The following is a 26,868-nucleotide window of genomic DNA, read 5'->3' as shown; positions in this document are numbered from 1 at the left end:
TCCAAGAATTTCTGAGATCATAGAAGAGAGTGTATGACAGGTATTTGCAGTGGGCATCGTTTCTGCATTCCCATCTGGCAGCACGACCTTCTTGCCCTGTAGAACCTATTATTTACCACACGTCAGGGGATTTTAGTGCTTGAGAACTGGGTCCATTTCCCACATGTCAATGCGCTCTGTGTAGTGAAAACTGCTCCTCTGGAAATGATATTCTCAGGAAAACAAAAACAAACACAAACACAAAACTACATTGCACAGATGAGGCTACCATGTCCTAACAAGTTCTCAGTGTAGGCAGCAATGGTCTCACTGAAGAGGACTGTAGGGCTGGGCCATCTTGCTGGGAAGACCTTTGGGAATGTAACATTCTGGTCTGGTGTTCTACCTGACCTCGCCATCCCTCATAAGTGCCATCTGACATCAGCTCAGCATCTTGCTCTGTCCTTCACTCACGGAATTCTATGGCTGTGGAATGAATATTCCACAGCTTTGCTCAAACTTAGGAGAAACATCAAGTGGCTTACTTTGTGTTTTATCTCCAGTGCTGTTTCAAATAGAAGAAAGAAAAAGATGACTTACTGACATAATACCATCAAATTTTTGCTAATGTTTCAATATAAAAATAAATAAAAGGCTGAAACTGGGCATCCGAAATCATAGAGAAAGTACTGACAGCATTGAGAGGGAAAAGAAAGAATAAAAAGGAAAAGGCAAACAGGTTCCAAAGATGGATGGCATCTTATTTTTCATGCAGGCATGTTTAGTCACAGAACTATGTTCCTAAGACCTAACAATTTTGATAAGAAAGAAAGGGGCCAGTGAGTTCTGAGATGAAGTTTTTTAAAAGCTGTAACTTCTAATTGTGCCATGGGTGAGCTCCAGCTGCCACTCTGTGTGGATTTTAAAAGAGAACTTTGACAGTGTATTTATTTACTTCCAATGCCTCAACAAGTAAACAGCCAGGAGTCTATTCTCATTTGCTTTGGCAAGAAGGCTCTATGCTACCCAAAATATCCCCTAGCAATGAAAAATGAAACCCACAAATGTAACATTAGCAACCAGCTGTCAGAAGAAAATCAAGGGAAGATTGCCAGTCTGGTCATTTCATGGTGAGGATTCATGAGTCTCTCAGTCTCTCTCAGACTCTCTCTCTCTCTCTCTCTCTCTCTCTCTCTCTCTCTCTCTCTCTCCTCCCCTCCTCTCTCCTCTCTCTCAGTGTGTGTGTGTGTGTGTGTGTGTGTGTGTGTGTGTGTGTGTGTGTGTGTGTGCGTAATGAGAAGGCTTGCACGTCAGGATTGAGAGAAATGGAAGTGGTACAGGTCCTAAGGATAGCAGGATGTCTGAACATGAAGGGATAGTAGAACTATCAATGGTAGAGTGGAATAGCAGGCTCTCAATAGCTAATTGTACTAGGCTCTTCTCACCGGTGGGAACGGTGAGACAGGGGGGAACTCAAAACAAAAAACAATGCATCCCTATTTCCTATTTTGAAATGATTTTTTGTGTACTGTGGAACGTATTCTCTGGATTCTCAGCCTTCAGTGAGATGCAAAGAGTATGTATGTGTTTGCATTTTTAACCTTCGTGAATTCACTTCACAATCTCCCCCAGCACAGAACCAAGACATTTTCAAAGTAAAGACCCAGTACAAGCCATTCAATTCCTCAAGCATGAAACACTCTGGCCGTTCAGAGCCAGCAGTTATTAACCCACGAATAATTCTCAAGTGCCTGCCTCTCTCTCTCTCTCTCTCTCTCTCTCTCTCTCTCTCTCTCTCAGACAGATATTTCCTTCTCTCCTCCACCCTCACCCCTCCCACATCTAGGGGCAGAATAATTTTGTAGGGGTTGTTCTGTCTAGAAATGCAAGTGCCAGGTGGCAAGCGGCTACCAGAAACCTCCTAAAGTTAATGCCAGTTTCCTCCTGGAAAAGCAGGAATGCAGGGGTATCAGCACCGCGGGCGCAGGGACAGCAAATACCAAGGCAGCACTTGGAGTTTACAGAGCAACCCCAGTGTCCCTGCCGCTGTCTCCCACCAGCACCACCAGCACCACCAGCACCACCAGCACCACCACCAGCACCACACACACACACACACACACACACACACACACACACACACACACACACACACTAGCACCCAGATCCGCACACGCTCTCTGCCCCCCAGTCTGCACAGGCCAGCTCTGAATCTGCCACCACCAGCACGGATATTGCAGCAAGTCTGCAGGCTCCCGCTCGCCTCGGGACCTAGTCTGGACTACAGCACCGCGGGTAGGAACGCATCACCGGACTTGTCAATAAGCCGGATTCTGTGTAGACCCAGAGCGCTGGTGACCCCATCAAGCATCCCAGACCCAACGGCAGCAGGAGGGGGCGCGCGGGGTCGCCACAGGCTCCCCCTACCTTGCAATGAGAAGAGGGACAGGAAGAACCCCAGCACCCAGACGCTGTGCAGCCAGTAGGTCCTCATGTCGCCAAGCACTCCAGCCGTCTCTTCTCACTCCTGCTCTCTAGTAAAACGCGCAGCTCGCTTCCCTTGGTTTCCCTCAGGGCTCTCCCGGCTCCAGCGACGCGTACGGAGCAGTCTCCGGCGAATCCCAGCACAGCCTCACTCTCTTCTCCGAGAGCGCGAGCCCGGGTTCTGAAGGATGCTCGCAGTCCGAGCCTGGTGTCAGCACAGAGAGCCCTCTTATTCCTCGAGCTCTCCCGCTCTCTTCTTTCCTACCCTCCTCTCCCTTACTCCCCTGCAGCTCCAACTAAATGAGACTGTACTTAAACAAGCAAGCGCCTTATAGGACCCGGAGCCCAGCCGAAAGGGCCCCGCTACTGCCATCTAGTGCGCACAGCCTGGCAGCGCCGCGGCCCTGGGTTTGCTTATATGAGGGAGGTCGGTCCAATGCAGCCTAGGTCCCCTTTCATCTCAGCAAACACAGGTGAAAAGCCCTTGTCTTCTTAAGACCTTGACTTGACCTTGTCGCCCCGTACACTTGACTTTCCCCTTCGCAGGAGAAAAATCTTGAAATTCATTGTTCGTGCGTCTTCTTAGCTAGTGGTTCCCTTTCTCTCTGGCCTCTCCCTTCTTAGCCCAAGGATAGCTTGAAAGCCTCCTCCAAATGTCACAGTGACCTCCACCTTGAGACTCCAGTGTCCATGTGAAGCCTCATCCTATCCAATGTCGTGCTACATTACACAGTATTTCCAATTCTCTGTATATGATTTTGAAACACGACGTCAAAACCGTTCTGACGCGGCTGACCTTAGCTATCATAGCTAAGAGATCCCCTTCTTGATCTCTCTTGTTTACATCCTCTGTCTTCTTGCTTCAATCCCTCTAATTTGAGGTTATTCAAAGAGGAAATTCCAACATGAAAAACCTACCCTACTCACCTTCTTCTAAACACTCAGAAAATATTCCCAGCAGGGTACCAAACATCTCCGACTCAAAGAATGACTCAGGGACACATGCTGGTGAGAGCAGAGGCCAGACAGTACTCCTCTAAGTCACAAGGATGCAGCAAAGGTGGATTTTCCATCTGTTCCTGAGGTTTCCGCTGGCTGGAGACCCTAACAAAGCCATTTCATTTTATTCACTGATGAAATTTAATACTTGAAATATGTGATCATGGTGTCGGTGGTTCCTTTCAATTCTGCAAGGTGATGTCTCTGCCATAGTTCTGACCTTGACATTAGTAGCACATTGTACCAGTTGACGTTTCTGCTGTGGGAGGCTGTCATGGGCTCTAGATACTCAGTACCAACCTTTTCACCAACTTAATAGTTCTGAAAGCTGAAGATCGTCATCAGCCACTATAAAATACACATGTAGGAGCAAAATTGACCCTATAGAGAATCTCTGCTCTATATGCACTGCTGTTTTCTTTGGGAACTACTCTAACCCTGTCTTGGTGAGGGTTTCTACTGCTCTCATAAAACAGTGATAAAAGTACTCTTGGGGAGGAAAGCTTATGGTTCCTCATCCAGGACATCAGAGCAGGAATTCAAGGCAGGATGCAGAGACAGACACAGAGGACTTGGAGGTCTATTGTTTATTACCCTGCTCCCCAGGATCTACCAGCTTTTTCTATAGCACCCAGGACTGCATGCTCAGGGCCAAGGCACTTCTCAGTGATCGGAGCCCTCCCACATCAATTACCAATTAAGAAAATGATCTACAGGCTGGCTCACAGGCCAATCTGATGAGGGCATTTCTGCCGTTAAGGTTCTTGCCTTGAAAAATGCTTCTCGCTTGTGTAAAGTTGGCATAAAACTAGCCAGAACAGGTGAACCTCTTCAACTGGACACTCAAATGCATGGGTATCCAACAACAGCCATTCCTTTCCTTGCTTACCCCCCAAGAGCTCATGCTAATATCAATGTCACAACACAAAATATTAGAGATGTAGAAGTTCCACAGTGTTTAAAAAACTCAAACACTTAGAGCGTCCATCTCAAAAACATACAGAGACTCTTTCAAAGTAATGGTCTCTCTACGATAGCCACAGCCTCTCTGAAATATTCGAATTCTCTCTGAAAGATTCAGTGTTTTCAAAAGTTCAAAACACTTCTAAATTTCCAAAGTTCTTAACTGGAGGTTCCTGAAAAATAATCTACTGTTTTTAAAAGGTGGTTAAATTCTTTCTCTCGATTTTCTTCTAAATTAAAATAAAGCGTATTAGAGTTGCATCACTTTGCTCCTCCCCCTTCCTCCCTTCCTCCCTTCCTCCCTTCCTCCCTTTCTCACTTCCCAGACTCCTCCCCCATGTTTCTTTCCCAAATCCGACAGCCTCTTCATCACCAAAGGGAAGAACCAGCACATAGACACAGTCGAATCAAAACAAAGCAAGGCTAAGAGCATAAGTTCAGTGTCACACTGCTGTTGTACAAGGACTTCCAGGCTTCAGAAGGAATACCACAGGACACAGAGTGTGTCTCATAGTCTCAGGCTACCCCTGCTTCGTATCTGCTGCCGCCTCGGTGGCCATCTCATGCTACCAACATCTCCAAAACTCTGGGATCTGCTGTGCAATGGAGTTGCATCTCCACCAGTAGCTTCTCCTGGGCTTTCTTCACGAATTCTGACCCAGCCACACAGTGACAAGCCTCAACTCCTCTCCATGACCCCCTTCCATCCTTCTGCTTCAACTGCAACTGAAGCAACATCATTTTTTGGTCTCCGCTGCTCTCCCACAGTGCTGAGCCTTTGCTCTTCCTCAGGAATCCGTCCATGCCTCCAAACAAGTTCCAAGTGTTTGACGATTAGACATGTCCAAATATGGCTGCCAGCACATTGCACAGTCATTGTCCCATCTGGACCACAACAACTGTGTGCTGCCCATGAGGAGACGGTTCCAAGAAAGTTTAACCTCAAAGAATCTGGTCTCTTCATCAATGCTCATATCCCAGTGTCAGCTCAACCATCCCAGTAAATCAAGAGTTTTGATTAGTGGGTCTGCTGCTTTCTTTGTCACAGTCAACTTTTTATCCCCAGCTTACCAGAAATATATTGTTAAAGTTCCAAATGTTGAACATTCCCAACACTCTTGATTTTTCCCTGAAACTCTACAAGGCAGGTCCCCATTGTCTGTACTGCTCTCAATGCTCCTGTCTTCCAAGCCAGAGAATAATTGTTTATAAGCAGAGGTCAGAAAAAAGTTTACATGCATGCATATTGAAATTGTCCAGAAATCCTTCTGAAACATTTTCTTAAATGTAATATATGCCTAGAAACTTCTCTCATAAATATTATTTCCTAGGGGCAAGGATATGTCATATCATCTTTCTTCTCAGGTCTTTTATTTTATTTCAGGGACAGTTTGCAGCCGAGGAAACTGTTTCTCAAACTGACCAAATAAAGCTACATATTGAAATCTCATAGACAGACTCCATTGAGGCCACATGCCTGGAGGCTTTGGTTTGGGTGAGGATGAGCTACAAATAACTAAGACACATTAACAGAGCTTAGTAACTTGGAATGTGGGAGAGAGTGAGAGAGTGAGAGAGCGAGAGACAGCGAGAGAGTGAGTGAGCAAGAGAGAGAGAGTGAGTGAGAGAGCAGAAGAGCAAGAGAGTGAGAGAGCCAGAGCGAGAGAGCTGAAGAGTGAGAGAGCAAGAGAGTGAGAGAGCAAGAGCGAGAGAGTGAGAAAGCAAGAGACAGCGAGAGAGAGAGAGCAAGAGAGCAAGAGAGACAGCGAGAGAGCGAGAGACTGAGAGAGCAAGAGAGACAGCGAGAGAGCGAAAGAGCGAGAGAGCAAGAGAGACAGCGAGAGAGAGAGAGAGAGAGCAAGAGAGTGAGAGAGCAAGAGAGACAGCGAGAGAGAGCGCGAAAGAGCGAGCGAGAGAGAGAGTGAGAGAGCAAGAGAGATAGCGAGAGAGAGAGAGTGAGTGAGTGAGTGAGTGAGAGAGAGAGAGAGAAAGATCTATTAAACTTTTTTTGATTGTGACATTTTGCCTACATCTTGTAAATTTTATTTCATATAACAATAGGAATGGTATACTTAATATCACGGTAGAAGACATGACTCTTAATGGTCATATGATTTAGTTAGGTAGAAATTGCTCTGTTCCATATTAAAAGTGCAAGAACTTCTACATCTGCACCCACAGCTACATTCTGCCTTATCAGTATAGCTACAATTATAACTATTTTGGTTATAAAGCTACCTATGACATAAAAAAAAAAAATCATAGATGTAGAACCTCTTCATAACATTTTTACCCAGAGGCATTTTATTCCCTTTCCTACAGCTGTCTTCCAATCCAGCCGAATCTCAAGGTTTATAAAGCCTGTCAACTTCCATTGCTAATGTGCAGTGATGGGATTGTAATTTGCTCTGGGAAGCTTTCTTACACCACAGTTAAGTCATTTACACTCTAACAAATGATGTTCTGTTGGGTTCAGGAATTCCTAGACATCTGCCCACTCCTCCCACTCGCTTTAGATGGATTCTCTTCTGAGCTGCAGGAGCCAAAAGGAATAAAAAAGAGAGACAACTCTCATTCGAAGTACGATTAGGTTCGCATCTGTAAAAGTACCCTTTGACCAGAGACCCCCTTAAGATGCTAGGCTGGATCACTGAGCCATGAAGTAAAGATGATTCTTTTAAGTGAATGACTTGTCTATTTTCACCTTTTCTGTGATAGATCTGGCCCTAGTCCTTTATATATATATATATATATATATATATATATATATATATATATATATATATATATATATATATATAAAAGCTGGAGTTACTTCCTGCCTGCATTATGACCTGGGTGCCTACATTAAGCAAGAGATGGTGATACAAACATTACCCACCATATTAGATTTTGTCACCTGGTCTGCGAGTTTCTTTAAACTGTTCCAGTGGCAGTTAGAACATTCACAAAGACTTCAGGAAAGGCCGTATAATTTATGTAGAATCAGAAATAAAGTGATGAACATGAACGCAGATTTTCATGTGTGTCTGGATTGAAACTGGTCTAACTCTGGAGCAAAAATACCTAAAATGAGTAACAGTGTTCATGTAATATTAACCCTGGGGTCGGAAAGTGGCTTCATGTGCAGGATCTCAGTACAGCAACGGAGAGGATTTTAGCAACTGAGAATTCATCTTCCTGCTTTAATTATTTTACTCTTGAACTTTAAAGTGGAAAAAAATTTAAAAAGGAAATGTTGAAAGTCTATGTTTCAAGAAAATAAAGAGAACTTCAAGAAAAAAGGTCTTAGTGGGACTTTAGATGAAGTAGAAATTTGTAGGAGGAACAACCATCTATAACACCAAATATGTCACTCTTCTTGAGAGCTAGTTTTTTCTAGGCCTCCCCAAGAACATTAGGAGGACCAAGTGAAACAATATGGACATGGACAGCTCCAACCCTCATTAAGTAGTCTGTGAAAGTTGGTCCACACAGACTTGAAATTTCATCATCTTATCCTTTATCTTCCTCTAGTCTCATTGCCCCTCTTCTTGTCTTACAAGAGAGATCAAGGCTTCTTAAATACAAGCACAGGATCCAATGTCACACAGCTCTGCAAAAATGCAAAGCCGAACGCTTCTGATATTTCCTGGAGGGCTATGCTTTAGTTCACTACTTTATTTTACATGTTATAATTTTGAACCACTTATATAGAGAATAAAAACTACAAGAATTTAGAAGTGTAGAATGACTGGTTAACTTTAATACCATGTGTGGTCATTTGAGGTGAGACATTGGACCCTGCCCAGTGAAGTTTTTCACTGAAATGGAGTTTTGACAGGTGTCAGAAATAAAGAGACATAATAATACCCCCTTTGATCCAAAATAACTTCTTTTCCCTTAAAATATCTCTATTTGCAACTGAAAAGAAAGCAAGCTCTTCTGGCTGAAGAAATTGCTTTTGCCATTAGGATGCAAATGGCCAAGCAAATTTGTTACCCAATAAATCTTTTTGGGCATTATGTAGACATAGTCTTTAAATTTGTAAAGTCTAAGCTTTAAAAACAAATAATATAAGAAAGAAGCTATAAATTCCACATCTTTATGACATTTTTGTTTGGAAAGCTTGTAAAGGCCAAACACCCTTTTAAGAAGAAGAAATTACACTACCTAAAAGCAGTTAGAAAGACTTCTTGATCTGTCTAGTTACATTGTCCTGTTTTGGTAATTGATGGAGTATCTTATCTAGAATTGAGATTTATGAAAATCCCATTTCTTTATCCAGTCAGCTGATGGCAATTCTTGCCCAAGAATAGATCATAAAAACAACTTACTATTGGTTTGCCTACCAGAACTAGGGGGCAAGAATCTATTGCAAAAATATCATATGTCTCCATTGCAGAGCATAGAGAAACCTGTTTGGGAATGGTCCTTGCTGGCTAGCCTTCAAAATGAATGAAGGCACCAGGAAGACAATTGGGGGAGAATTGGCATCAGCAGCCTTACTCAGATATAAATCCTATGTGCAGCCAATGTACTCATTGTGTTCAATGTGCTATTATATCTGTGTGCTCACCTGACAAGATAAGCACCCTGATATTATAGTAGTAAATCTGTTATGGGGGCACCTAACCATTCCCTAGTTGCATTTGATACCCACTATACAGGAGGAAATTTCACTTCTAGAACAATAAACCCAGTTAAAATTCTATGATGGGTGTGATCACAGTCCCTACTGATGTTTTCTTTGCTAAATGGACATGGGTGCTTGTGCAATTGTCTTCTAAATGACTGTATGTTTATGCCCATAGAGGATTGATGCTGTTGGTTTTAGTCAGAGAAGAATGTTTCTACTCTGATCAATGGTGAATGCAGAAACTTATGAAATGAGTTTTTAACATCTAACAAGGAGAGAAGAAGGAAGAGAAAGAGGAAGAAGAAGAAAAATACTCGTTGTTAGATGATTTTATGATCAAATATTGGGAAAATAACTGTTGCATGAACAGCCACAAATAAAAGCTTTATATGACCTCCTCAAAGGCTGAGAAAACATAACAGAAGAAGGGATTGGGGAAAAGAGAAGAAAAAACAGAAATCAGAGTGCAACACTTGACTATCGTGCTCTCGATTCACAACAGTCTTGGTTATACATATGAGATGGGAGATATCAACATTTAATGGAGGATAGAGGGGCTCATGGAGCTTCATGCCTCCCTGAGGATTTATACACAGTTAAATTTTAATACAGTATAGAGGAACTTTTTTAGTAGTGTGGCCATTGGGAAGGTACCCGTACTCCTGTGAGCAGGCTCTAACTCAAAGATCTATACATATTCCTAACTTTAAAAAAGTGAATAGCAAGTTGGAGGAGAGAAAGAGAAAGGGGATAGAGAAAAGTAGGAAGAGAAGGAGGAAGAAAAGGAGGAACAAGAGGAGGAAAGTAGAGGAGGAAAAGGAAGAAGATGAAGAAGAGGAAGAGGGAAGAGGAAGAAGAAAAGAAGGAAAGAAGAAGAGGAGGAGGAGGGGAGGGAGGAGGGGGAGAAGGGGGAGGGGAGGAGGAGGGAAGGAGGGAGGAGGGGGAAGGGAGGGGAGGAGGGAGGAGAGAGAGGGAGGAGGGAGGAGGGGAGGAGGGAGGGAGGAGGAGACCATTGGTTTAAATGATAGAACATAGAACCTTTAGGGGCCGAGGACTAGTTAGAGAAAGTTAATAAATGGAGGCAGAGGCTTTTCAGTCTCTCTCTTTGCTTCCTTGATGCTATGAAGTAATAATTTTGTTTCACTATATACTCCCTACAATTATATTCAGCCTTTCCTCAGGTCTCAAAACACCAAATAGGTCTTTCTAAATGCCTTGTTGCATGAGGAAACAAACTTTCCATTTTCCCTCTCTAAGGGAGCATCAGCTCTGATTCATACAATCAGTGCTTAGTCCTTGCCTATGGCTGCTGCTGTGGGGAACACACCTCTCATTCAATTGCACTTCTCCTAAAGGGAAAAGGCATGCCAGGAAATATAATCACTGCATCACCTAGTGACATTCTAGGCCTGCAGTCATAAACCAAAACATGAATACATGAGAAGCAGAATCAATGGTAAAGTTTTAGTGGAGTACCTAACTATATAAACCAGAAACAAGGGTTACCTCAGCTTCAATCATTTCAAAGGCAAACACTAGAATCTTTGCTTTGCCCATAAAAAGGTAAGTCATTATTTAAAAAAATCTATTAAGAAGGATATTTATTTTCCAGAATTCACATACCTTCAACACTTTAACTCAAACCACATAAATGTAGTGGGAAGTATTAAAAAAAAAAAAAAAGAATTTTCATCCCACACTATGTTGCACACCGATGGGTCGCATGGCACCAGCAGGGTGTTCTCATCTCAGTCAGTCAGACACAGCAGACTCTCTTGAAATGTGTCCACCCGACTTGCTAAGTTCCCACGGTGGGTCGCTACTACACCAGCCCCACACATCCAAATTCCACATGCCCCGTACTCTGTTGAGTTGCCACGAATCCGGTTAACACAGTTGCTGGGTGCGATAGCTAGCCTCCTAATCTTGTAAGCCATATAAATATAAATGATTAAACATATGAGTTAAGGGCCAGATAGCAAATTCATGGCTCTGAGTTTATTATTGGGTTTTTTCAAGTTAATTTTTATTAGAAATAGCTAAGAATAGTTAATGGACAACAGTCTAGATTACATTGATAGCTGGTTTTCAAGAATGTCAGAAATCCACAGATTGTGACATTAAATGTTATTTATCACTTGTTGAGACATATGCGCTCCTAACAGCTCCCCTTTTATGGATTCAGAAAAGAAACTGAGTGTCTCCCTCCAGGTGAGGTTACACATTGTGGCAAGGTAGCCACTGGGCAGAAATTGCCTATTTCTTCTACAGATGTATACTGTTTATGAAAGGACACAAGGTACAAGATAGTTCTGCTAAGACAGAATAAGCTAGTCCTTAATAACTCCTCTTTCATGATGTCTGTCAGATGATCCTGGGCCAGAAGGCTGAAGACTGATGCTCCAATGTGTTGCTTACCTGGGCTGTATAGGTCGGCAGCTGTCTCTACAGCTTGTATCAGTTCTAGAAACCATGTTAGACGTCCTATATTTTCAGATAATATTGGTCGTTCTCAGATTTCTGACAGGGTGGAGGACTAGTCATAGTCTCATAGGCTCTTTAGCATTGAGAAAACTCATTTCAGAAGATAGTTTTCAGATAATATACAAACTAAACCAGGACATAATAGATATAAAATTCTAAACCTTCTTAAGTTAGGATAGATAAAACAGTGTTCTATTTAATTGACCAAATGATAAGATAGGTATATCTTATACTTTATAAAGTATGGAGTGGTAATAGTTATGCTCTTTTCGTATTTGAGCTAAACGAGCCTTTTAACTGGACAAAAAGCAGGAAAAGTGGGTTGATGTCTATAGGCAAGTGAGGGGCAGGCACAAGATCAGGCAAGGCCTGTGATTGGCCAGAGTAAAAGAAAGGCAGACTGAGACTTTTAGAGACTGGACGAAGAGTGAGGAGAGGGGAGAAGGAAGGAATGGAGGAAGAGAAAGACAACCCAGATCCATGTGGCTTTTAATAGCCACAGGTAGCTATGGATCTCATATAAGGGATGGATAATTATAGGACAATTTGTATTATCTAGGTGAGCAGTTTATACCAATATCAATTGGCTCTATGTTTATTGTGTGGATATTTTGTGGGGTGAGAATTTACTGATATAAATTTGAATGATAACTTAGAAGCCTCTGGAGTTTTGATTTTACTCGGTGATTGGGATTGTGACGATAATCACAGGGGGCAGATGGCCGGGAATGTGAGCAGAGTCCATAGCGAGAAAGCCACGAAATTGGATTGGCAGTCTCTGCATGGGGCTAGCCTGGCAGTGACCAGCCAAGGGAATTTAGCAAGTCTTGTGGAGACTTTTCGAGAGCAAAGGGACAGAGAGTCTACTGAGATGAGAACACCCTGCTGGGGCCATGTAGCCGACTAGTGACTATCTTAGTGCGAGATGGTGAATCTCCTTTTTAAAAATATTTCCCACTACATATAAATGTATAATCATTTGCCACTATTGTTAGTAAACCCAGGTTCCCTACGCTTCTACCATTTTTTTCCTCTGGATCTTTTAGATTTACCTCTCTCCATGCATTCCTTCATTATGTGGAATCTGACGAAGAGCCTGACCCCAGGTAGAACAGCATTCTTTGTCTGAGTCACATTGTTTGCCCCTGACAGCATCTTGTGCAACCCAGCTTTAGTAAATGTGCCAAGAGTATTTGCCACAGTATGGATTAGAGTCCTCCATGTTTTCACTCTCATTACTCTCTTGTTTTAAATGGTAAATCCTTAAAATGCATGGCTACAATAGACTACAGGACTGACATACTCCTGTTCACGAAAACACTGTCACCTGGGGGATATACAAGGTAGCCAATAAGCACCTGGGAGATCAGTTCTGCTCCATAACTGGACTCAGCCAGAACCCAGTGAGCACAGTAATGGAAACTGGAGCAGAGCTCCCCTGAAACACAAATCAATCAATACCAAGTTCTAACTATCGATAATCTCAAATAGCATAGAGAGTGTTGGTATCTCAGGATAACTATAACAATAAAAATAAGTTGATGTGTGGGTCCCAGCCATGTTCCTAAATTTGGGGTTTTGTTAACAAATAGTTAATCACATTTGCCCACCTTTAAAGCATAATTAAGGCCACGATTATAAGGTTGAAATCTTGACAATAGTGTGCCATTGAACATGAATATTTTATTATGCGATTTCCAGAATGAAGGGAATTCATAGGTAATATATGGGGCAAGTGGTCATTGATTAAACATCATAGGCAAGTAGAGGCATAGATTAAAATAGAGAGATAGATGGAAATAAATAATAGAGACAGGTAGCAAGAAGTAAAAACAGGTCTCACACCGCAGAGAGCTGACATTAAAGGGGCTTGGAATTTGATAGGAAGAAGAAACCAATTAGCGTTTTGCACCAAATTAAGAGGAGGCAGAAGACATCATGGTGTTTAATGTTTATATAGAATAAAGTATAAATATACAGACAATATCTCAGTACACATCAGAACTCTGGTGTGGACTGTTATCTGGCTACCTGAGTCCTACATATGGCACAGCCACAACAACTTCAGGAGTTATTTCTAATAAGTTATTAGTATTCCCTCTTTGGGCAAAGACTCCCCTGTGCACTTTTTTCTGTCAGATAGTCAAGATTTCTATGGAAGTTTGCTGAGCATGGCTGACACAGGCATTGATGTCTGTAATTATGTTGAATGCATCAAGTGCCCCACTGTCATGTGTGACTGGCTGTTTGAGAGAATGTCACACATTCATGGGTCTTCCTTTGTATACACATATACAATTTTATGCTTTGTGTAGGTGTGCATGTTTCTCTATGTGTTTAGGGTCATAGGAAAGTGGGAGAATTGTATTTCTCTTCAAGAAATCACCATTTATCAAGTTAGACTGACTATCAGTCCGGAACTGCTTTCAAGGTCAAGGGCTGCTGAATGTCCAAAAATGAGATTTCTCATGGATGGGCGCTACAGTCTATCAAGAGCTTGATAAATGTTTGCACACCTGGCCAGACTCAGACAGAATGAGAAAACTGGATACAAATTCTGCATTCACTTTTTACCTGGTGATTGGCAAATCTCATCCTAATTTGGTTTCCAATCCTTGCATAGCTGACTTCCCATTTTTACCTCCTGCCTATTTATTTTTATATTTCATCAGATTACTCATTGTTTAACAACTCTCTCTGGTTCTTGCTTGCTTGCTTGCATGCCTAGATATCTCTAGTATTAATGGGCATATGATCAGTGTTGATTATTATTGTAATTACTTTTTAAGTTCAATTATTAATTTAAACATATGCAACACAAAATGGCTCAATCATTCCTTTGTTTCTTTTGGTGGAGTAAAAGATAGAGGTGATTACAGTCATAAGCAGTCCTCCATTTTCTGTTTGAAAGTTTTCATTCCCAAATATTTACTATTTTTTCCCAGAAATTAAAAGGAATGTACAAACATGACATGCCAAGACACACTGATATATAACAACTTCGAAATGTGATACTACTTGATAACCATCACCTAGTGCTAACTGTCCTTCCCTCTATTTCTTTTTCTTCTTCACTACAGATCAATCACTCACCCACGAAAGTAAATTTATATGGTTTATTCCTCACCCCAAAGGATGCTGGTGGTGACATTTCTGTTGTGAGCCATTGCTTTCCGTGTCACTCTATAGACTGACAATCACACATTCCTTCTTAGGATCCCTTTCTGTATAATGGACATCACATTTCTTTCATGTTCATCATTTGAGTAGGCTCTCTCAAGTGATGCTATCATACGACATGGGAACAAAGCATGCCTTGCTCTCCCTCTCTTTTATGTAACTGCTTCTTATGTCCAGCTCAGCTACAAACCTCAGGGTAAGCCAAATTTAATCACGACATGAAACAAGAGTGTAGAGACTTGGCATACTGTTGCTCCTGATTCACTCACTACAGTATTTATAGCATAATAGAATGTTGAACTTCAGACAACTTTTGCTCGGCTATGTGTGAACTCATATGGGTATTTGATGCATGTATACATACACGCTTGTAGACACTAGATGTCTGACACTGGGTGTCTTCTTCAAACACTCTCCATTTTGTGCTCTGGGACAAGGTCTCCCACTGGTCATGAAGCTCACCATTTGGCTAAGCAATGATCGGCAATGATCGACCAGTCTCTGCCCCTCCCTCTCCTCTCCCAAGTTGGAGTTGCAGATGTATGCTATCCTGCCCAGTATTTCTTATGTCAGTGGTGGGGCTCAAAGCTAGCTCCTAATGCCTACATGGCAAGAGATTTCTCAACTGAACCACCTTTCTAACTCCTTGGGAAAGGTTTCAAATACGAAAATAAAATTGTTTGAAACATGATTTTTACAGTTAGAGCTGCTTTCCAGCAATCAATACATACCCAATAAATCCCATTACAGACAAACAACATGCCATACTATTTCATGATAACAGTGACTGCAGGGATAGCCACTCCCAGATTGAAGGTGTTCAGTCCTGGTGTTTCTTAGGCAAATCTTGAGCTAAGAAAAGTAGTTGGTTAAAACCAGTGAACAAAAATTAATTACCTTTTTTCTCCGTCTTCTCAGTTACAAATCATTCTCAAATTTTGAACACTAGTGTCCTTGGTTGTCCAAACTTTGACACCCAGTGCACCAACTTTCAGAAGATAATAACAGATACTGTGGGCAGAGGTCCACAGAAGAGAGTTAGAACTCAAACATGGAATAAAGAAGTAAACAACTTGAACATAGCTAACTTAAATTAGCATTTCAAAACAGTAGCTTCAAGTGTTGGAAATCTTGCCCTCAGAAAACTCACTGCAGCGTCTGGAAGATGACACATTAGAGACAGTTCCTACATTATGCTAATGCCACATCTCTTCCAGCTTCACATGTCTTCCGGTGTGTATTTACCACAGTAGCACAATGAAGGTCAAAAAGATATTTGTAAGTCAGCATAACGAGTGCCTATTAAAACATATCTCATCCCACTAATCAAAATGCCCTGGTAGAGTTGGAATTCAAGGATAGTTTTGGAGACAGAAGAAAGAATATTTGACAGGATCATTCTGAGGCTTGAAGTAGACTACTTAGCCATCTGAGCATATCTAAAGGTATCAGGCTTAAGTTAACACGAGTGGCTGAAATTGCTGGTTTGAGTGCCCTAGAGAGGCATGCTACCATGGAAACAATATCCCCAAGTTTGCATTACACCTTGTAGAGGTCTTGGCACCAAGACTGACTGCCGCTAGCTGGAAAGCAAGCCAAGGATTTGCAGAATGTCATTCAATAACTTGTAGCCTCTTCAATAGGAAATCACTAATGGCTAGAAGGGCTTTGGCATATACTCTATTGTAAAATTGAAGTCATTGTGTAAGTAAATGTATCCAAGCAAGGATTTTGGATTCTGCTGCTGCAGAGAGGAGCCTTGTGAAAATGTTTTGAAACCACCCAGTTTTCTCCAGGAAATAAACTGATTGGTTCAAAAACAAATTCAGTCCACCATCATATCATTATTTGAAATTCATCTAGGATCGACCAACTCTATAAAAATTCAAGATTGTGTTCCATCACACTGGAGGCAACAAAATGCAATGTGAACGCCATTGAACTTGAGGTTAAGGGCATAAAAGAGACTGAGCTTTCACCGTAAGTTTCCTGACCTCTAAATGCAAGAACGGTGTTGTAGAATATCGTTCAATTATTCTTCAAGGGGGAGGGGCAGAGATACAGAGACAATGTATAGCAGTAATATTTATTCCTTGTGGCAATTTCAATAAAAAATAATCCTTAAAAAGTTGCAAGTTGTATAATGTGAATCTGGAAAATCTTTACAAAATACAAAATTTAATTACAGAAGATATATTTCTCAAATGTAAGTTTCATGTCCTTTTGTATTGTTTGTTTCTATACTGATACTTGAAAGATAGTTCTGTAATGATGTCTTGTGTTACTAGGAATTTGATTCATAATTTAATCTAAAGAAATTGTCCTCATGCTAGAATATTGAGACTAGGTAAAGTAACACTAAAGCTGTCTCAACCTTTATGGACTATATATTACCATATTTCATTTACAACTACAGAGGTAGCTTACACACACACACACACAGAGAGAGAGAGAGAGAGAGAGAGAGAGAGAGAGAGAGGAGGGAGGGAGGGAGGGGAGGAGAGAGGAGGGAGGGAGGGAGGGAGAGAGAGAGAGAGAGAGAGAGAGAGAGAGAGAGAGAGAGAGAGAGAGAGAGAGAGAGAAATACATTGGATCTGACTTATAAGGGTAGTGGGAAGACTGGCCTAGGGTGTTTCGAAAGCCCTATGCTCCATCTTCTTAATCATACAGAATCACAGAGAGTTTCAGCTTTACCTGGCTCATTTAATAAGTGGGAAAATTTAGGTCCAAAGAAGTCATGCTGTTTGCTAAAGTCATACAATTATTGAGTGATTAATTAAGGCTCATCAGCATTCTCAAAGTAGGCAAATGCCATGGTTACTGATTATTTTAGAATATGTTCAAACGACCTTCAGATTGTTTGTTAACTAACACAATCATTTTTGAGCCAGCTTTGTTCATTTACTATCATGTTCACCAGTTTCTATCATCTTGTCTATAAGAAGGGACCTAAGAGGACCATTGTCTCCGTCATCCTAATACCAAACAGAAGCCCCCAGCTCAGTGGCACTATTTCAACATAGCAGAAGGATCATGCTTTTCTTCATCCCCTGAAATCCATAGAAAAGGGTCTAAGAAGAGGCAAAAATGATGTGTATTCAAAGCTTATGAACACAGAGGGTAAATGAGCTAATAGAGAGAGCAGGATCACATGCTGGATGATACTGATACTTTAAAGAAGACTTAACAATACACTCCCTAGTCTGATACACAAAAAATTTCCATTTCTTCCCATCTGAGCTTTGTCTGTCTTCATTTTTCTCTTGTACATTATGTACCTCTCTTTATTCTCTATCCTTTAATCCAACCTATTTTATTCCATGTGTCGGAGAGGAAAACTCAGACCTGGGAACTTCTAAATATGTACTCCTATATGTTTTCCTTCAAACTTGAAACAATGAAAGATAGGATACGGATTATTAGAGAAACAGCAAAGGGTGAAGAGGTCAGGGGACAAAGGGTGTGGAGGATAAGTCTACCAAAGGATGCTATTGAATATTGAACCAAAGAAACAGTAATGGAGAAAAACATGGATTTGTATATTATTCTACTACCGAGACTCAGAATAAATTGTGTGTGTGTGTGTGTGTGTGTATGTGTGTGTGTGATCTCTCTCTTCTCTCTCTTTCTCTGTGTGTGTGTGTTGTCATGTGCATTGTGTGTGCATGCGTGTATGTGTGTTTGTGTGTGTGTGTGTGTGTGTGTATGTGTGTGTGTGTGTATGTGTGTACAGATACACATGTGAATAAGCCCACATGCTTACATGTATTTGTATTTGCATTCAGGATCACTAGTGATGAACTAGATTTCACAAGAAGAATCATCTTATCAGTGTATTTGATGATATACTTCTTTCTGTCTTGTCGTAAGTCTCTGACTACTGTGCTGGCATCAATTTGTCAGTACATCGTCTATAAAGGAAGATGTGATTTCAGAATTCTAGCTACATTTCCTATGTTCTTATCCTTCTGAAAGGCCCAGAGCCATGTGAGAGCTGAAGATCTAAAATAACATAATTTCCCCAGGATATGTGACTTTTCCTTGCAAAGATTTGGGAAACACTCATATTTCTCCGTCTTCCAATATATCCATTGCACATCTCTCTGCTTTCAGCGTTAACAACTCCAGTAATGCTATAACAGTAAGCTCTGCTAAATTCTCAGTGAAATAAATAAATAAATAGGAATTAGTTAGAAGAAGGGGCAATTTAAAGTTAAATGAAAAATATGTCCAAATTGCACAAAAGAAGTACAGAAACAACTGTTCTTAGTCTGCAAAACTGATCTTATGGTTATACTTATTCTGAATGCTTCTCTATAGCACTTGCTGACCTCTTACATTGAGGTTGAACATGTAATAGTAAAGTTATGCAGAACCCTAAATACATGGCAATAGAGAACACCTTGTAGAATCACTATAACATGCTGCTACCTTCATTGTCAAAAGACCTTTTTGACTCTCTATTCCCCTCAGATGTCTGAAGGACACATTTTCACTCTGCTTTCTCCCTTATTTTAGTAGAACCCTTCTATAGAATAAGAGGTTAATTATTACTGTTCACAGGCTTAGAAGTTTTGAATCCATTGGTTTTTGTTTATGGATTATTTTCTTATACAGTATTCCTGATTATTGTTTCCCCTCTTTCTATTTCTCAAACTTTCTGTCCACCTCCCACACCATCAAGATCAACTCCTTTTTCTGTTAATCATTAGGAAAGAAGAGGTTTCTAAGAGCTAGCAACCAAACATGTAAAAATAAACTATAAGGTAAAAACCAAAGACACCACCTCAGGTCTGGACAAGGAAACCCAACGGAAAGAAATTAGCCTGAAGAGCAGGCACAAGAATCAGAGACCTAGTCATTTATATGTTCAGGGTCCCCTAAAAATACTAAGGTGAAAGCTGCAGTATATAATTGGAGGACCTGGTGCTGTCCCATGTAGGCTTTGTTCTTACTGCTTCAGTCTATATGAGTTTATATGAGCCTTACACAGATGATTCAGAGGGCCTTGTTCTTGTGTCATCTATTCTATCTGGTCCTTACTCACTTTCAGTTTCTCCTTCCTCTTCTATGGGGGTTCTCTGAGCTCTTAGGGAATGGATTTGTTGGTGACACTCCATTTAGAGCTCTATAGCCAAGAAATCTCTATGTAATGTCTAGTTGTGGGTCTGGATCTCTGTATTTGTTCCCATCAGTTACAAGAGAAAGCCACTCTGATGATAACTGAAGGAGGCACCAATCTATGAGTATGGCATCATATCATTAGGAGTCATATTTTTGTTAGTTTTTTCTTTAACTTTTAGTCTAGTAATATTTGGTTTTACACTAGATATCTGGACTATCCAGTCTCTGGTTGTTGGTCAAATTAACAATGTTAAATATGGGTTCTATCACATGAAGTAGGTCTTAAGTCAAATTAGACATTGATTGGTTATCTACTACCACAAATTCTGTGCCATTAATGCCCTAGAATACCTGGTGGGAAAGACATGTTATGGGTCAAAGGTTTTCAAGCTGGGTTGGTATTTATGTTTTTTCTTTTGGAAATCTGCAGAATAACTTCCTAAAACAAAAGTATTAGAACTCCATATAGGCTCCAAATTAGCTTCTCTGTGTTTGATGTGTTATGTGGGTGCAGTCCTTGGCAATGGAATCCCACAGTCAATTTGTAGAGTAAGCCATTGTCTTAGCAAAAGCCTGTGTTATTTTGGGGGTTTCCATGAGACCCCTTTGGAAAACAAGGGGACCTTACTGAAATCATCATTATATATTTTGGGGTATTTTCCACTGCATTAAGTTTCCATGCTATATCTCAAATGCTCCTCGATCCATATAACTTTTCCCACATTTCCTGATTCAACCCTATGTCCCCTTCTCTTCCCCAACTGATCCTCCATTTTTTTCCCAGCTCATCTCCAGTCCACCCACAAAAACCCATTCTAATTCTCCTTTCTAGAGAGGTCCACATGTTTTCTCTCAATTGAGTCCCTTCCTCAATACCTAACATCTCTGGGTCTATGGATTGTAGGTTAATATCTACTTCTGGATAATATCTACTTCTGAGTGAATACATAGCATATTTATCTTTCTCAGTATGGATTGCCTCACTCAGGATAATATTTTTGTAAATTTCATGATATTATTTTTAATAGCTAATATTCCATTGTGAAATACATGACTTTCATTTTTTTACCCACTCTGCTGATGAGGCGCATCTAAAGTATTTCCAATTTCTGTCTATTATGAATAAAGTAGCAGTAAACATTGTTGAACAAGTGTCTTTGTGGTACGATGAAGTGTCCTTTGGATATGTGTCCAAGAGCTGGATCCTGACGTAGATCATTTCCCAACTCTCTGAGGAACAACCATATTGAGTCCCGAAGCATATGTACAAGTTTTCCATTGTTGTGGTAAAAATTAATTGGGGGTTTTGTCCCTATCATTGATTCTTCAGTTCCTGAATAAAAGACAAAAACCTTTACATTTGTAATTAGGCTTAAATTCACTAGGTCTGGGAAGATATCAACCTTCTCAGGTATTTTATCTTCTTCCTTATAAATAACTCTGTATTATATGTTGCCATGTTCTACCTGGGCTGCTCTTAATCCAACTGGCCAACCCTCATGGCCACGTTCTCATAATTTACCTACTAGGTAGCATCTTCTCCTCTCTTCACCTCTCTCTTCTCTCCTCCTTTTGTTTCAACCTCAGACTTCAATTCTTGGATCTGAATCTCTGTCTACCTCTCTTATGCCTAGCTGTAGGCTGTAGACATCTTAATTCAAACAATAATTTTAAATTAAGGAGCATGGCTACATGGTATCACATGGTGTATGTGAGGATCTCCTTGTCCCTGTGGCAATCAGTGCCAGTATTTGGCATTACAATACATAGTAATAGACCAAACCTCAATATCCCATCTCTCACCAGCATGAGCTGCCATTCACATTATTGGTCTTAATTATTCTGACAGGTGTAAGATAGACTCTCAAAGTAGTTTTGATTTGCACTTCCCTGATAGCTAAGGATGTTCATAATTTTCTGTAAGTGTTCTCTACCCATCTCACTCTCATCTATTAGTCTGTTTACATATGCACAAAAATTTTAATTTGATTCTTTGGTATTTTGATATCTAGTTTCTTAAAAATTTGAAGAGATCAGAAGATGTAAAAATCACCTTGATCATGGACCAGTAGGGATAATATAGAAAAATGGCATCCTATCAAAAGCAATTTACAGAGTTGATGCAATTCCTATCAAAATTCTAATACAATTGTCAACTTCATATGGGAAAACAACAACAGCAACAACAAAAACAAGATAGGTAAAATAGTCTTGAACAATAAAAGGATTGCTAAAGTTTTCATAATTTTTGATTTCACATTATACTACAGAGCTATAGTAATAAAACCTGCGTGTTATAAGCATAAAAATAAACATGTTGATGAATGGAATTGAATTGAAGACCCAGACATAATTCTACACGTCTATCAACACCTGATTTTTTTGAGGGGAGGGGTGAAACGAAAAATGCACACTGGAAAAAAAAACAGCATCTTCATCAAATGTTTCTGGTCAGACTGGACGTCTGCATTTAGAAAAATGTAATCAGGTCCATACATATTACCCCCGCATAAGACCCAAGTCCAAATGGATCAAATACCTCTATAAAAAACCAGATACATTAAACAGTATAGGAAAGTGGGAAACAGCTTTGAATTCATTGACACAGGAGACATCCTGAACAGAACACTGAGAGCTTAGGCACTAAGATCAAAAATTAGCTAATGAGACCTCCTGAAACGGAACCAAAAGCTTCTAAAAGGCAAAGAGTATCATCAATCAGACAAAGTAGCAACCTACAGAATGGGAAAAGATTTGTGTCAACTCCACATCTGAAGGAGGACTAATGTCCAATGTAAAAAACATATTAATAGATCATTTTCATGTTTCTAGGTCAAAGCCATCAACTTGTGGCAAATAATACTTTGTTGCCTACACTAGCCTATCTTCTCTCCACCTTTGCCAGAAATCCTTTGAAAATATTAAGCACCACTAGTTTTGCCAATCAGGGAGCACTGCAGTGACTTTCTCATAATGGTTTAAAGAACCTAACATGGTTCTTTCCAGCCCCTTGTGCTTTCTTTATACCCACCCTGTATCTGTGAGTACGAGCTTATCTAAGGGTTCATTCCGAGGAAGATGATTTATCTTTAGAGCTGCTCTTCCTGGGAGAAATAGCATTTGCACTTTAAAAACTTTATCTAATATAGCAAAACTCTGTTCCGTTGACTTTTGTCCTAACCTTTTCTTTTTGTCTGATGCATAGATAGAAACTGTGTGTGTGTGTGTGTGTGTGTAATATGGATACAGATACAAATTTAGATATAGAAATAGATACAGGATGATTTGTTTGTTGTCTAAAATTGTCTGTTCCCCAAAATGCATGTACTTTTTCTCTTATTCCACTGATAAACTTTCAGGGTCTAACAGTTCCTCAATATAGACTAGTAAAATGGGAAGATAAAATATTCTGTTCCCATTGAGATAACATAGAGCATTTAAAAATACTTGCTTTATTTTGTATGTACTTTGAAAATGTATATTGTATCCAGTTAAAACTCTGTGTGTTTCAAGGAAAGTAATTCAGTAGAACTAATAATATGACAAACTTCATATATTTTGTAGGCAAAACAAGGTTTGGGAATTGATTTTGTATTTGCTTTCCTGCCACATCTCTATATGCTTTAGTGAGAGACAAACCCACAGTAGGGTTCAGAGGTAAACTACAGAGCCGATTTTATCCACTCCTCGCACTTGCTACACTCAGCTCCTCAGAGAGTTGACGTCCATCTACCAAGTGTATTTTGATGAGTACAATTGAAGTGGAAGTTTAAGAATCCATCCTTACACTGCTGAATTACTTATTTTCATGACTGGCATGATTTCTTAACCTTGCAGCCTGCTCAAAGATGCCTGTAAACACAGAGAAACATAGAGAACTCAAAACTTTCATCTCAACATTCAAATGTCCATTAAGTTGCCCATTTAAAAAAATGTCACCTGTGATTTCATTCTTCCTCATACAACTAGCTAATTTGAAGAGAATCATTTGGTTAAGATGCTGTCCAACGTGCATTGCAGGCCGCTCTTAAAAAATAAACAAAGAAAAAACAAAACAAAAAACAAAACCTAGGTGAAAAACTCTAGAACCTTCAGGTCACATTAGGGATTCACTTGGTAATATATGCCCCACTGGTGCATTAATGGCATGAAGGTAATGGTAGTTACTAACAATTTCCAGGTTGGATTTAAGGCCCACACAACCTATTGAAACTCATGCCTGACTCCATTATCAGAAACAAAAATCTGTGGCTCTAAAGGTAACAGTGCCTAGAGAAGAAGCTACTATTATTAGTCTGCCAAATGGACTTAATACTAAACTGACTTCTGTTTATCCTTATACCCATAGGCTAGTCCATCAATCAATCCTCATCCAAAAGTTTCCTTTTGCATTAATGATTATCAGAAAGACCCACAAATGGTCAAGATGGAAAGAAGAAGAGATTGCAAAATTCTTAGCTTTAAATTGGACATCTATATCACATTCCTCATGGAATGATCCCTAGGTTCAGGGATCATTGTGGAAAATAAGGTGGATGGATAATAGAAATCCATGGATAGTAGATGACTATTAGGGGACAGTGTCTTATGGACATATCAGGACAATTGCCAACATGAATTAAGAGCAATTGAGACAGCATACAATAGACCTGCATAAACTCAGGCCAGATGAAATTCTAGCATAGTGAGGGGAGGTAAACATGAAGCTCTTCCATGAGTTAAGGAGTAATTAGTAATCGTTAGCTCTGGGGAGAGGGAGAGGGTATCTACTTTAAGAATGCATCTCATAGTAACTTAATTACAAACCAGCAACACATCTATGAATATAAGGAGAGCACAAATTGTGTTTGGTGACTTACAGAAAGACGGCATAAATCTGGGTATAAAATCGAGTGAATCTGGGAGGAGTAGGGTTAAATATGATCAAAATTCATCATTCTAAATTCTCAAAGAACTAATATAAATAAAAGAAGAAGAAAAGTCACCTACTCTGGTTATTAGCACGTAGTGTATATTTTAAACTATTATTTCTCCTCTACTCACTTTTGCTTTCGTTAGCTTTGATAAGGACAAAAGAGTTGTCAGTAACATAAATCCTTGTCATTGACTCTTCCCTGGTTTCTTCCTTATGTTAAACAGGATCTTCATTTATTAAGAAAAATCAAAGCAATGAACCAAGTGGAAAAATATTAAAAAAAAAAAACTTAGAATAAGAAAGTTGCAGGGGGTGGGCGGGGGGGGGACCCAAAGGAGTGGACAAGGCCTGGATTAAAAGAAAGATCTACTTAGGTAAGAGATGATTTAGGGGAGCAATTTAAAAAGGACAGTTTCCAGACAAGTAAAATAGTTAACAACACACTAAAAGAATAACTTTCCTAAAAGGATGAGAATTGTAATAAGCATAACACCCTTTTGAAGATTTCGAGAAGATTCAAACTTCTCACAACTAACTTTTGTTCCTAAATTGTATCTACCTGTATTTCCTGTAATTCTTTTTCTGAGGCTGGCTTTAAAATAAGTGCAAGCCAATCTATCCTTCTGAAATCTGCCCACTCTCTTGAAAACTTCCCGTTTTTTTCAAGCTCCTACAATTTGCGATGGAGCCTGCATGGGCAGTACAAAGCTGACTTTAGAAGGATTCCTTCAGCTAGCCTCTATAAATCCCACTCAAACAAGAAAGAGAATTAAAGAGATTGGTTTGTAAAGAGGAAATGGTATTAGAAAAACATATCTGATTCTCAGTGTGGAGGCCTACAGAATGCTGACAAGGAGTGTAATACCTCATAGTTCAATGTGCCACTCAATAGACACGGGTACCTTAGATGATGCTCACAGGAAGGAACCAAGACAGTGAGCGAGAGTAAAACAAGGCTTATAGCGTCCCTACAGAGGATCAGAGGGTGTTTGCTCTTTAAGAATTCATAAAAGGAAACAATATCCACATGAAACATTGAACACTAATTCAAAGAAGATGAAATTTTAGAAATTGTGGATTGTGTTAAAACTGAGATCTATGTGTTGATTTTGTTTTAAAGGTGGTGTTAAGTATCCAGTTTACATTACGTTTCATTTCTGTGTCTCTCTGACTAGTCTCGGTTCAATCAAGTTCCAAGTAGCTCAACTCTCTACATGTTAGAAAGAAATGATCGTAACAAACTTTACTGTGACTTTTGGAATAAATTTCTAACTGGTAAGCCTCGGGCAGGCTGAGTTTCATTTGCTATCCATGTGTCCTATGACAATACATAACCCAAAATACAATGTTTAATGGATTAACTAATGGATGATTGAGTTAAAATTTCATTTCTCAATCAATGACTGTTGTCTTTATTGACAGAACTCATTTATTTTGGACACTGAGGATGAGAGACCAAATGCACTTTTATTTTAGGCTTCTAACAGAGGCGCACATTGAAAAGGATTCAGAAATTATGAATGATGTTCATGTCAAAGAGTGGTCAGCCGAATAGCTATTCACATATTCATTAGAAATTTGGTTTCTTGCCACTTTATTTCCAGCCAGCCACCAGTGGAAGTGATACTGATAAATATTTTATTGAATAGCTTTCATTTTAACATAAGTGACAAGTAGGAGAGCAGATGCTTCTGGTTGCATGGGGCTGTGTTTGTGATGAAGCCAGACGCGATTGCCGCTGTGGCAAGAACCTTAACACTAACTAGGTCTTGGGATCAACTCTCCTCATCGGTTCTTTTGTAAGTTACTACATTTTCAAATTTTAACATTTAAATATTTGATTAGCCATTATGCCATAAACATATGCCCTTCAAATTTTGAATAAGAAAATCCCAGAGAAATGGGAGACAATTGCTTAATTATTGTGCAGCTTCTGTCCTGTTTGGAACGATCCAACACATCATCTCTTCGGCCTTACTTCTAAGATGCTGTCCCCTCATCAGCCTGCCTCATACCACATACTCTTGCCTTTAATGATTGCTCATGGTTGCTATGGGAAACTGTGGTCCAAGTTTAACTTCACAGTACCTTTCCTCTTTTCTTGGGGCCTCCGGGGCTGGAC

General features: G+C 40.0%; 1 protein-coding gene across 1 annotated transcript in view; it reads right to left on the bottom strand.

Moving 5' to 3' along the window:
- The window catches only part of Lsamp (limbic system associated membrane protein), a 2,154,604-nt gene extending 2,151,842 nt beyond the window's left edge, over positions 1-2,762 (bottom strand). Inside the window, exon 1 of the mRNA XM_032899157.1 lies at positions 2,407-2,762. Within this exon, the coding sequence (XP_032755048.1) occupies positions 2,407-2,473 (67 nt within the window). The 5' untranslated portion in view covers positions 2,474-2,762. The remainder of the gene's footprint in view (positions 1-2,406) is intronic.
- Positions 2,763-26,868: the final 24,106 nt, after the last annotated feature.

This window comes from Rattus rattus, chromosome 4 (genome assembly GCF_011064425.1).
Source record: "Rattus rattus isolate New Zealand chromosome 4, Rrattus_CSIRO_v1, whole genome shotgun sequence".
NCBI classification, from domain to species: Eukaryota; Metazoa; Chordata; class Mammalia; order Rodentia; family Muridae; genus Rattus; species Rattus rattus.
Note: the sequence above shows the minus strand (reverse complement) of the source record. Positions and strands in the feature narration are given on the sequence as shown.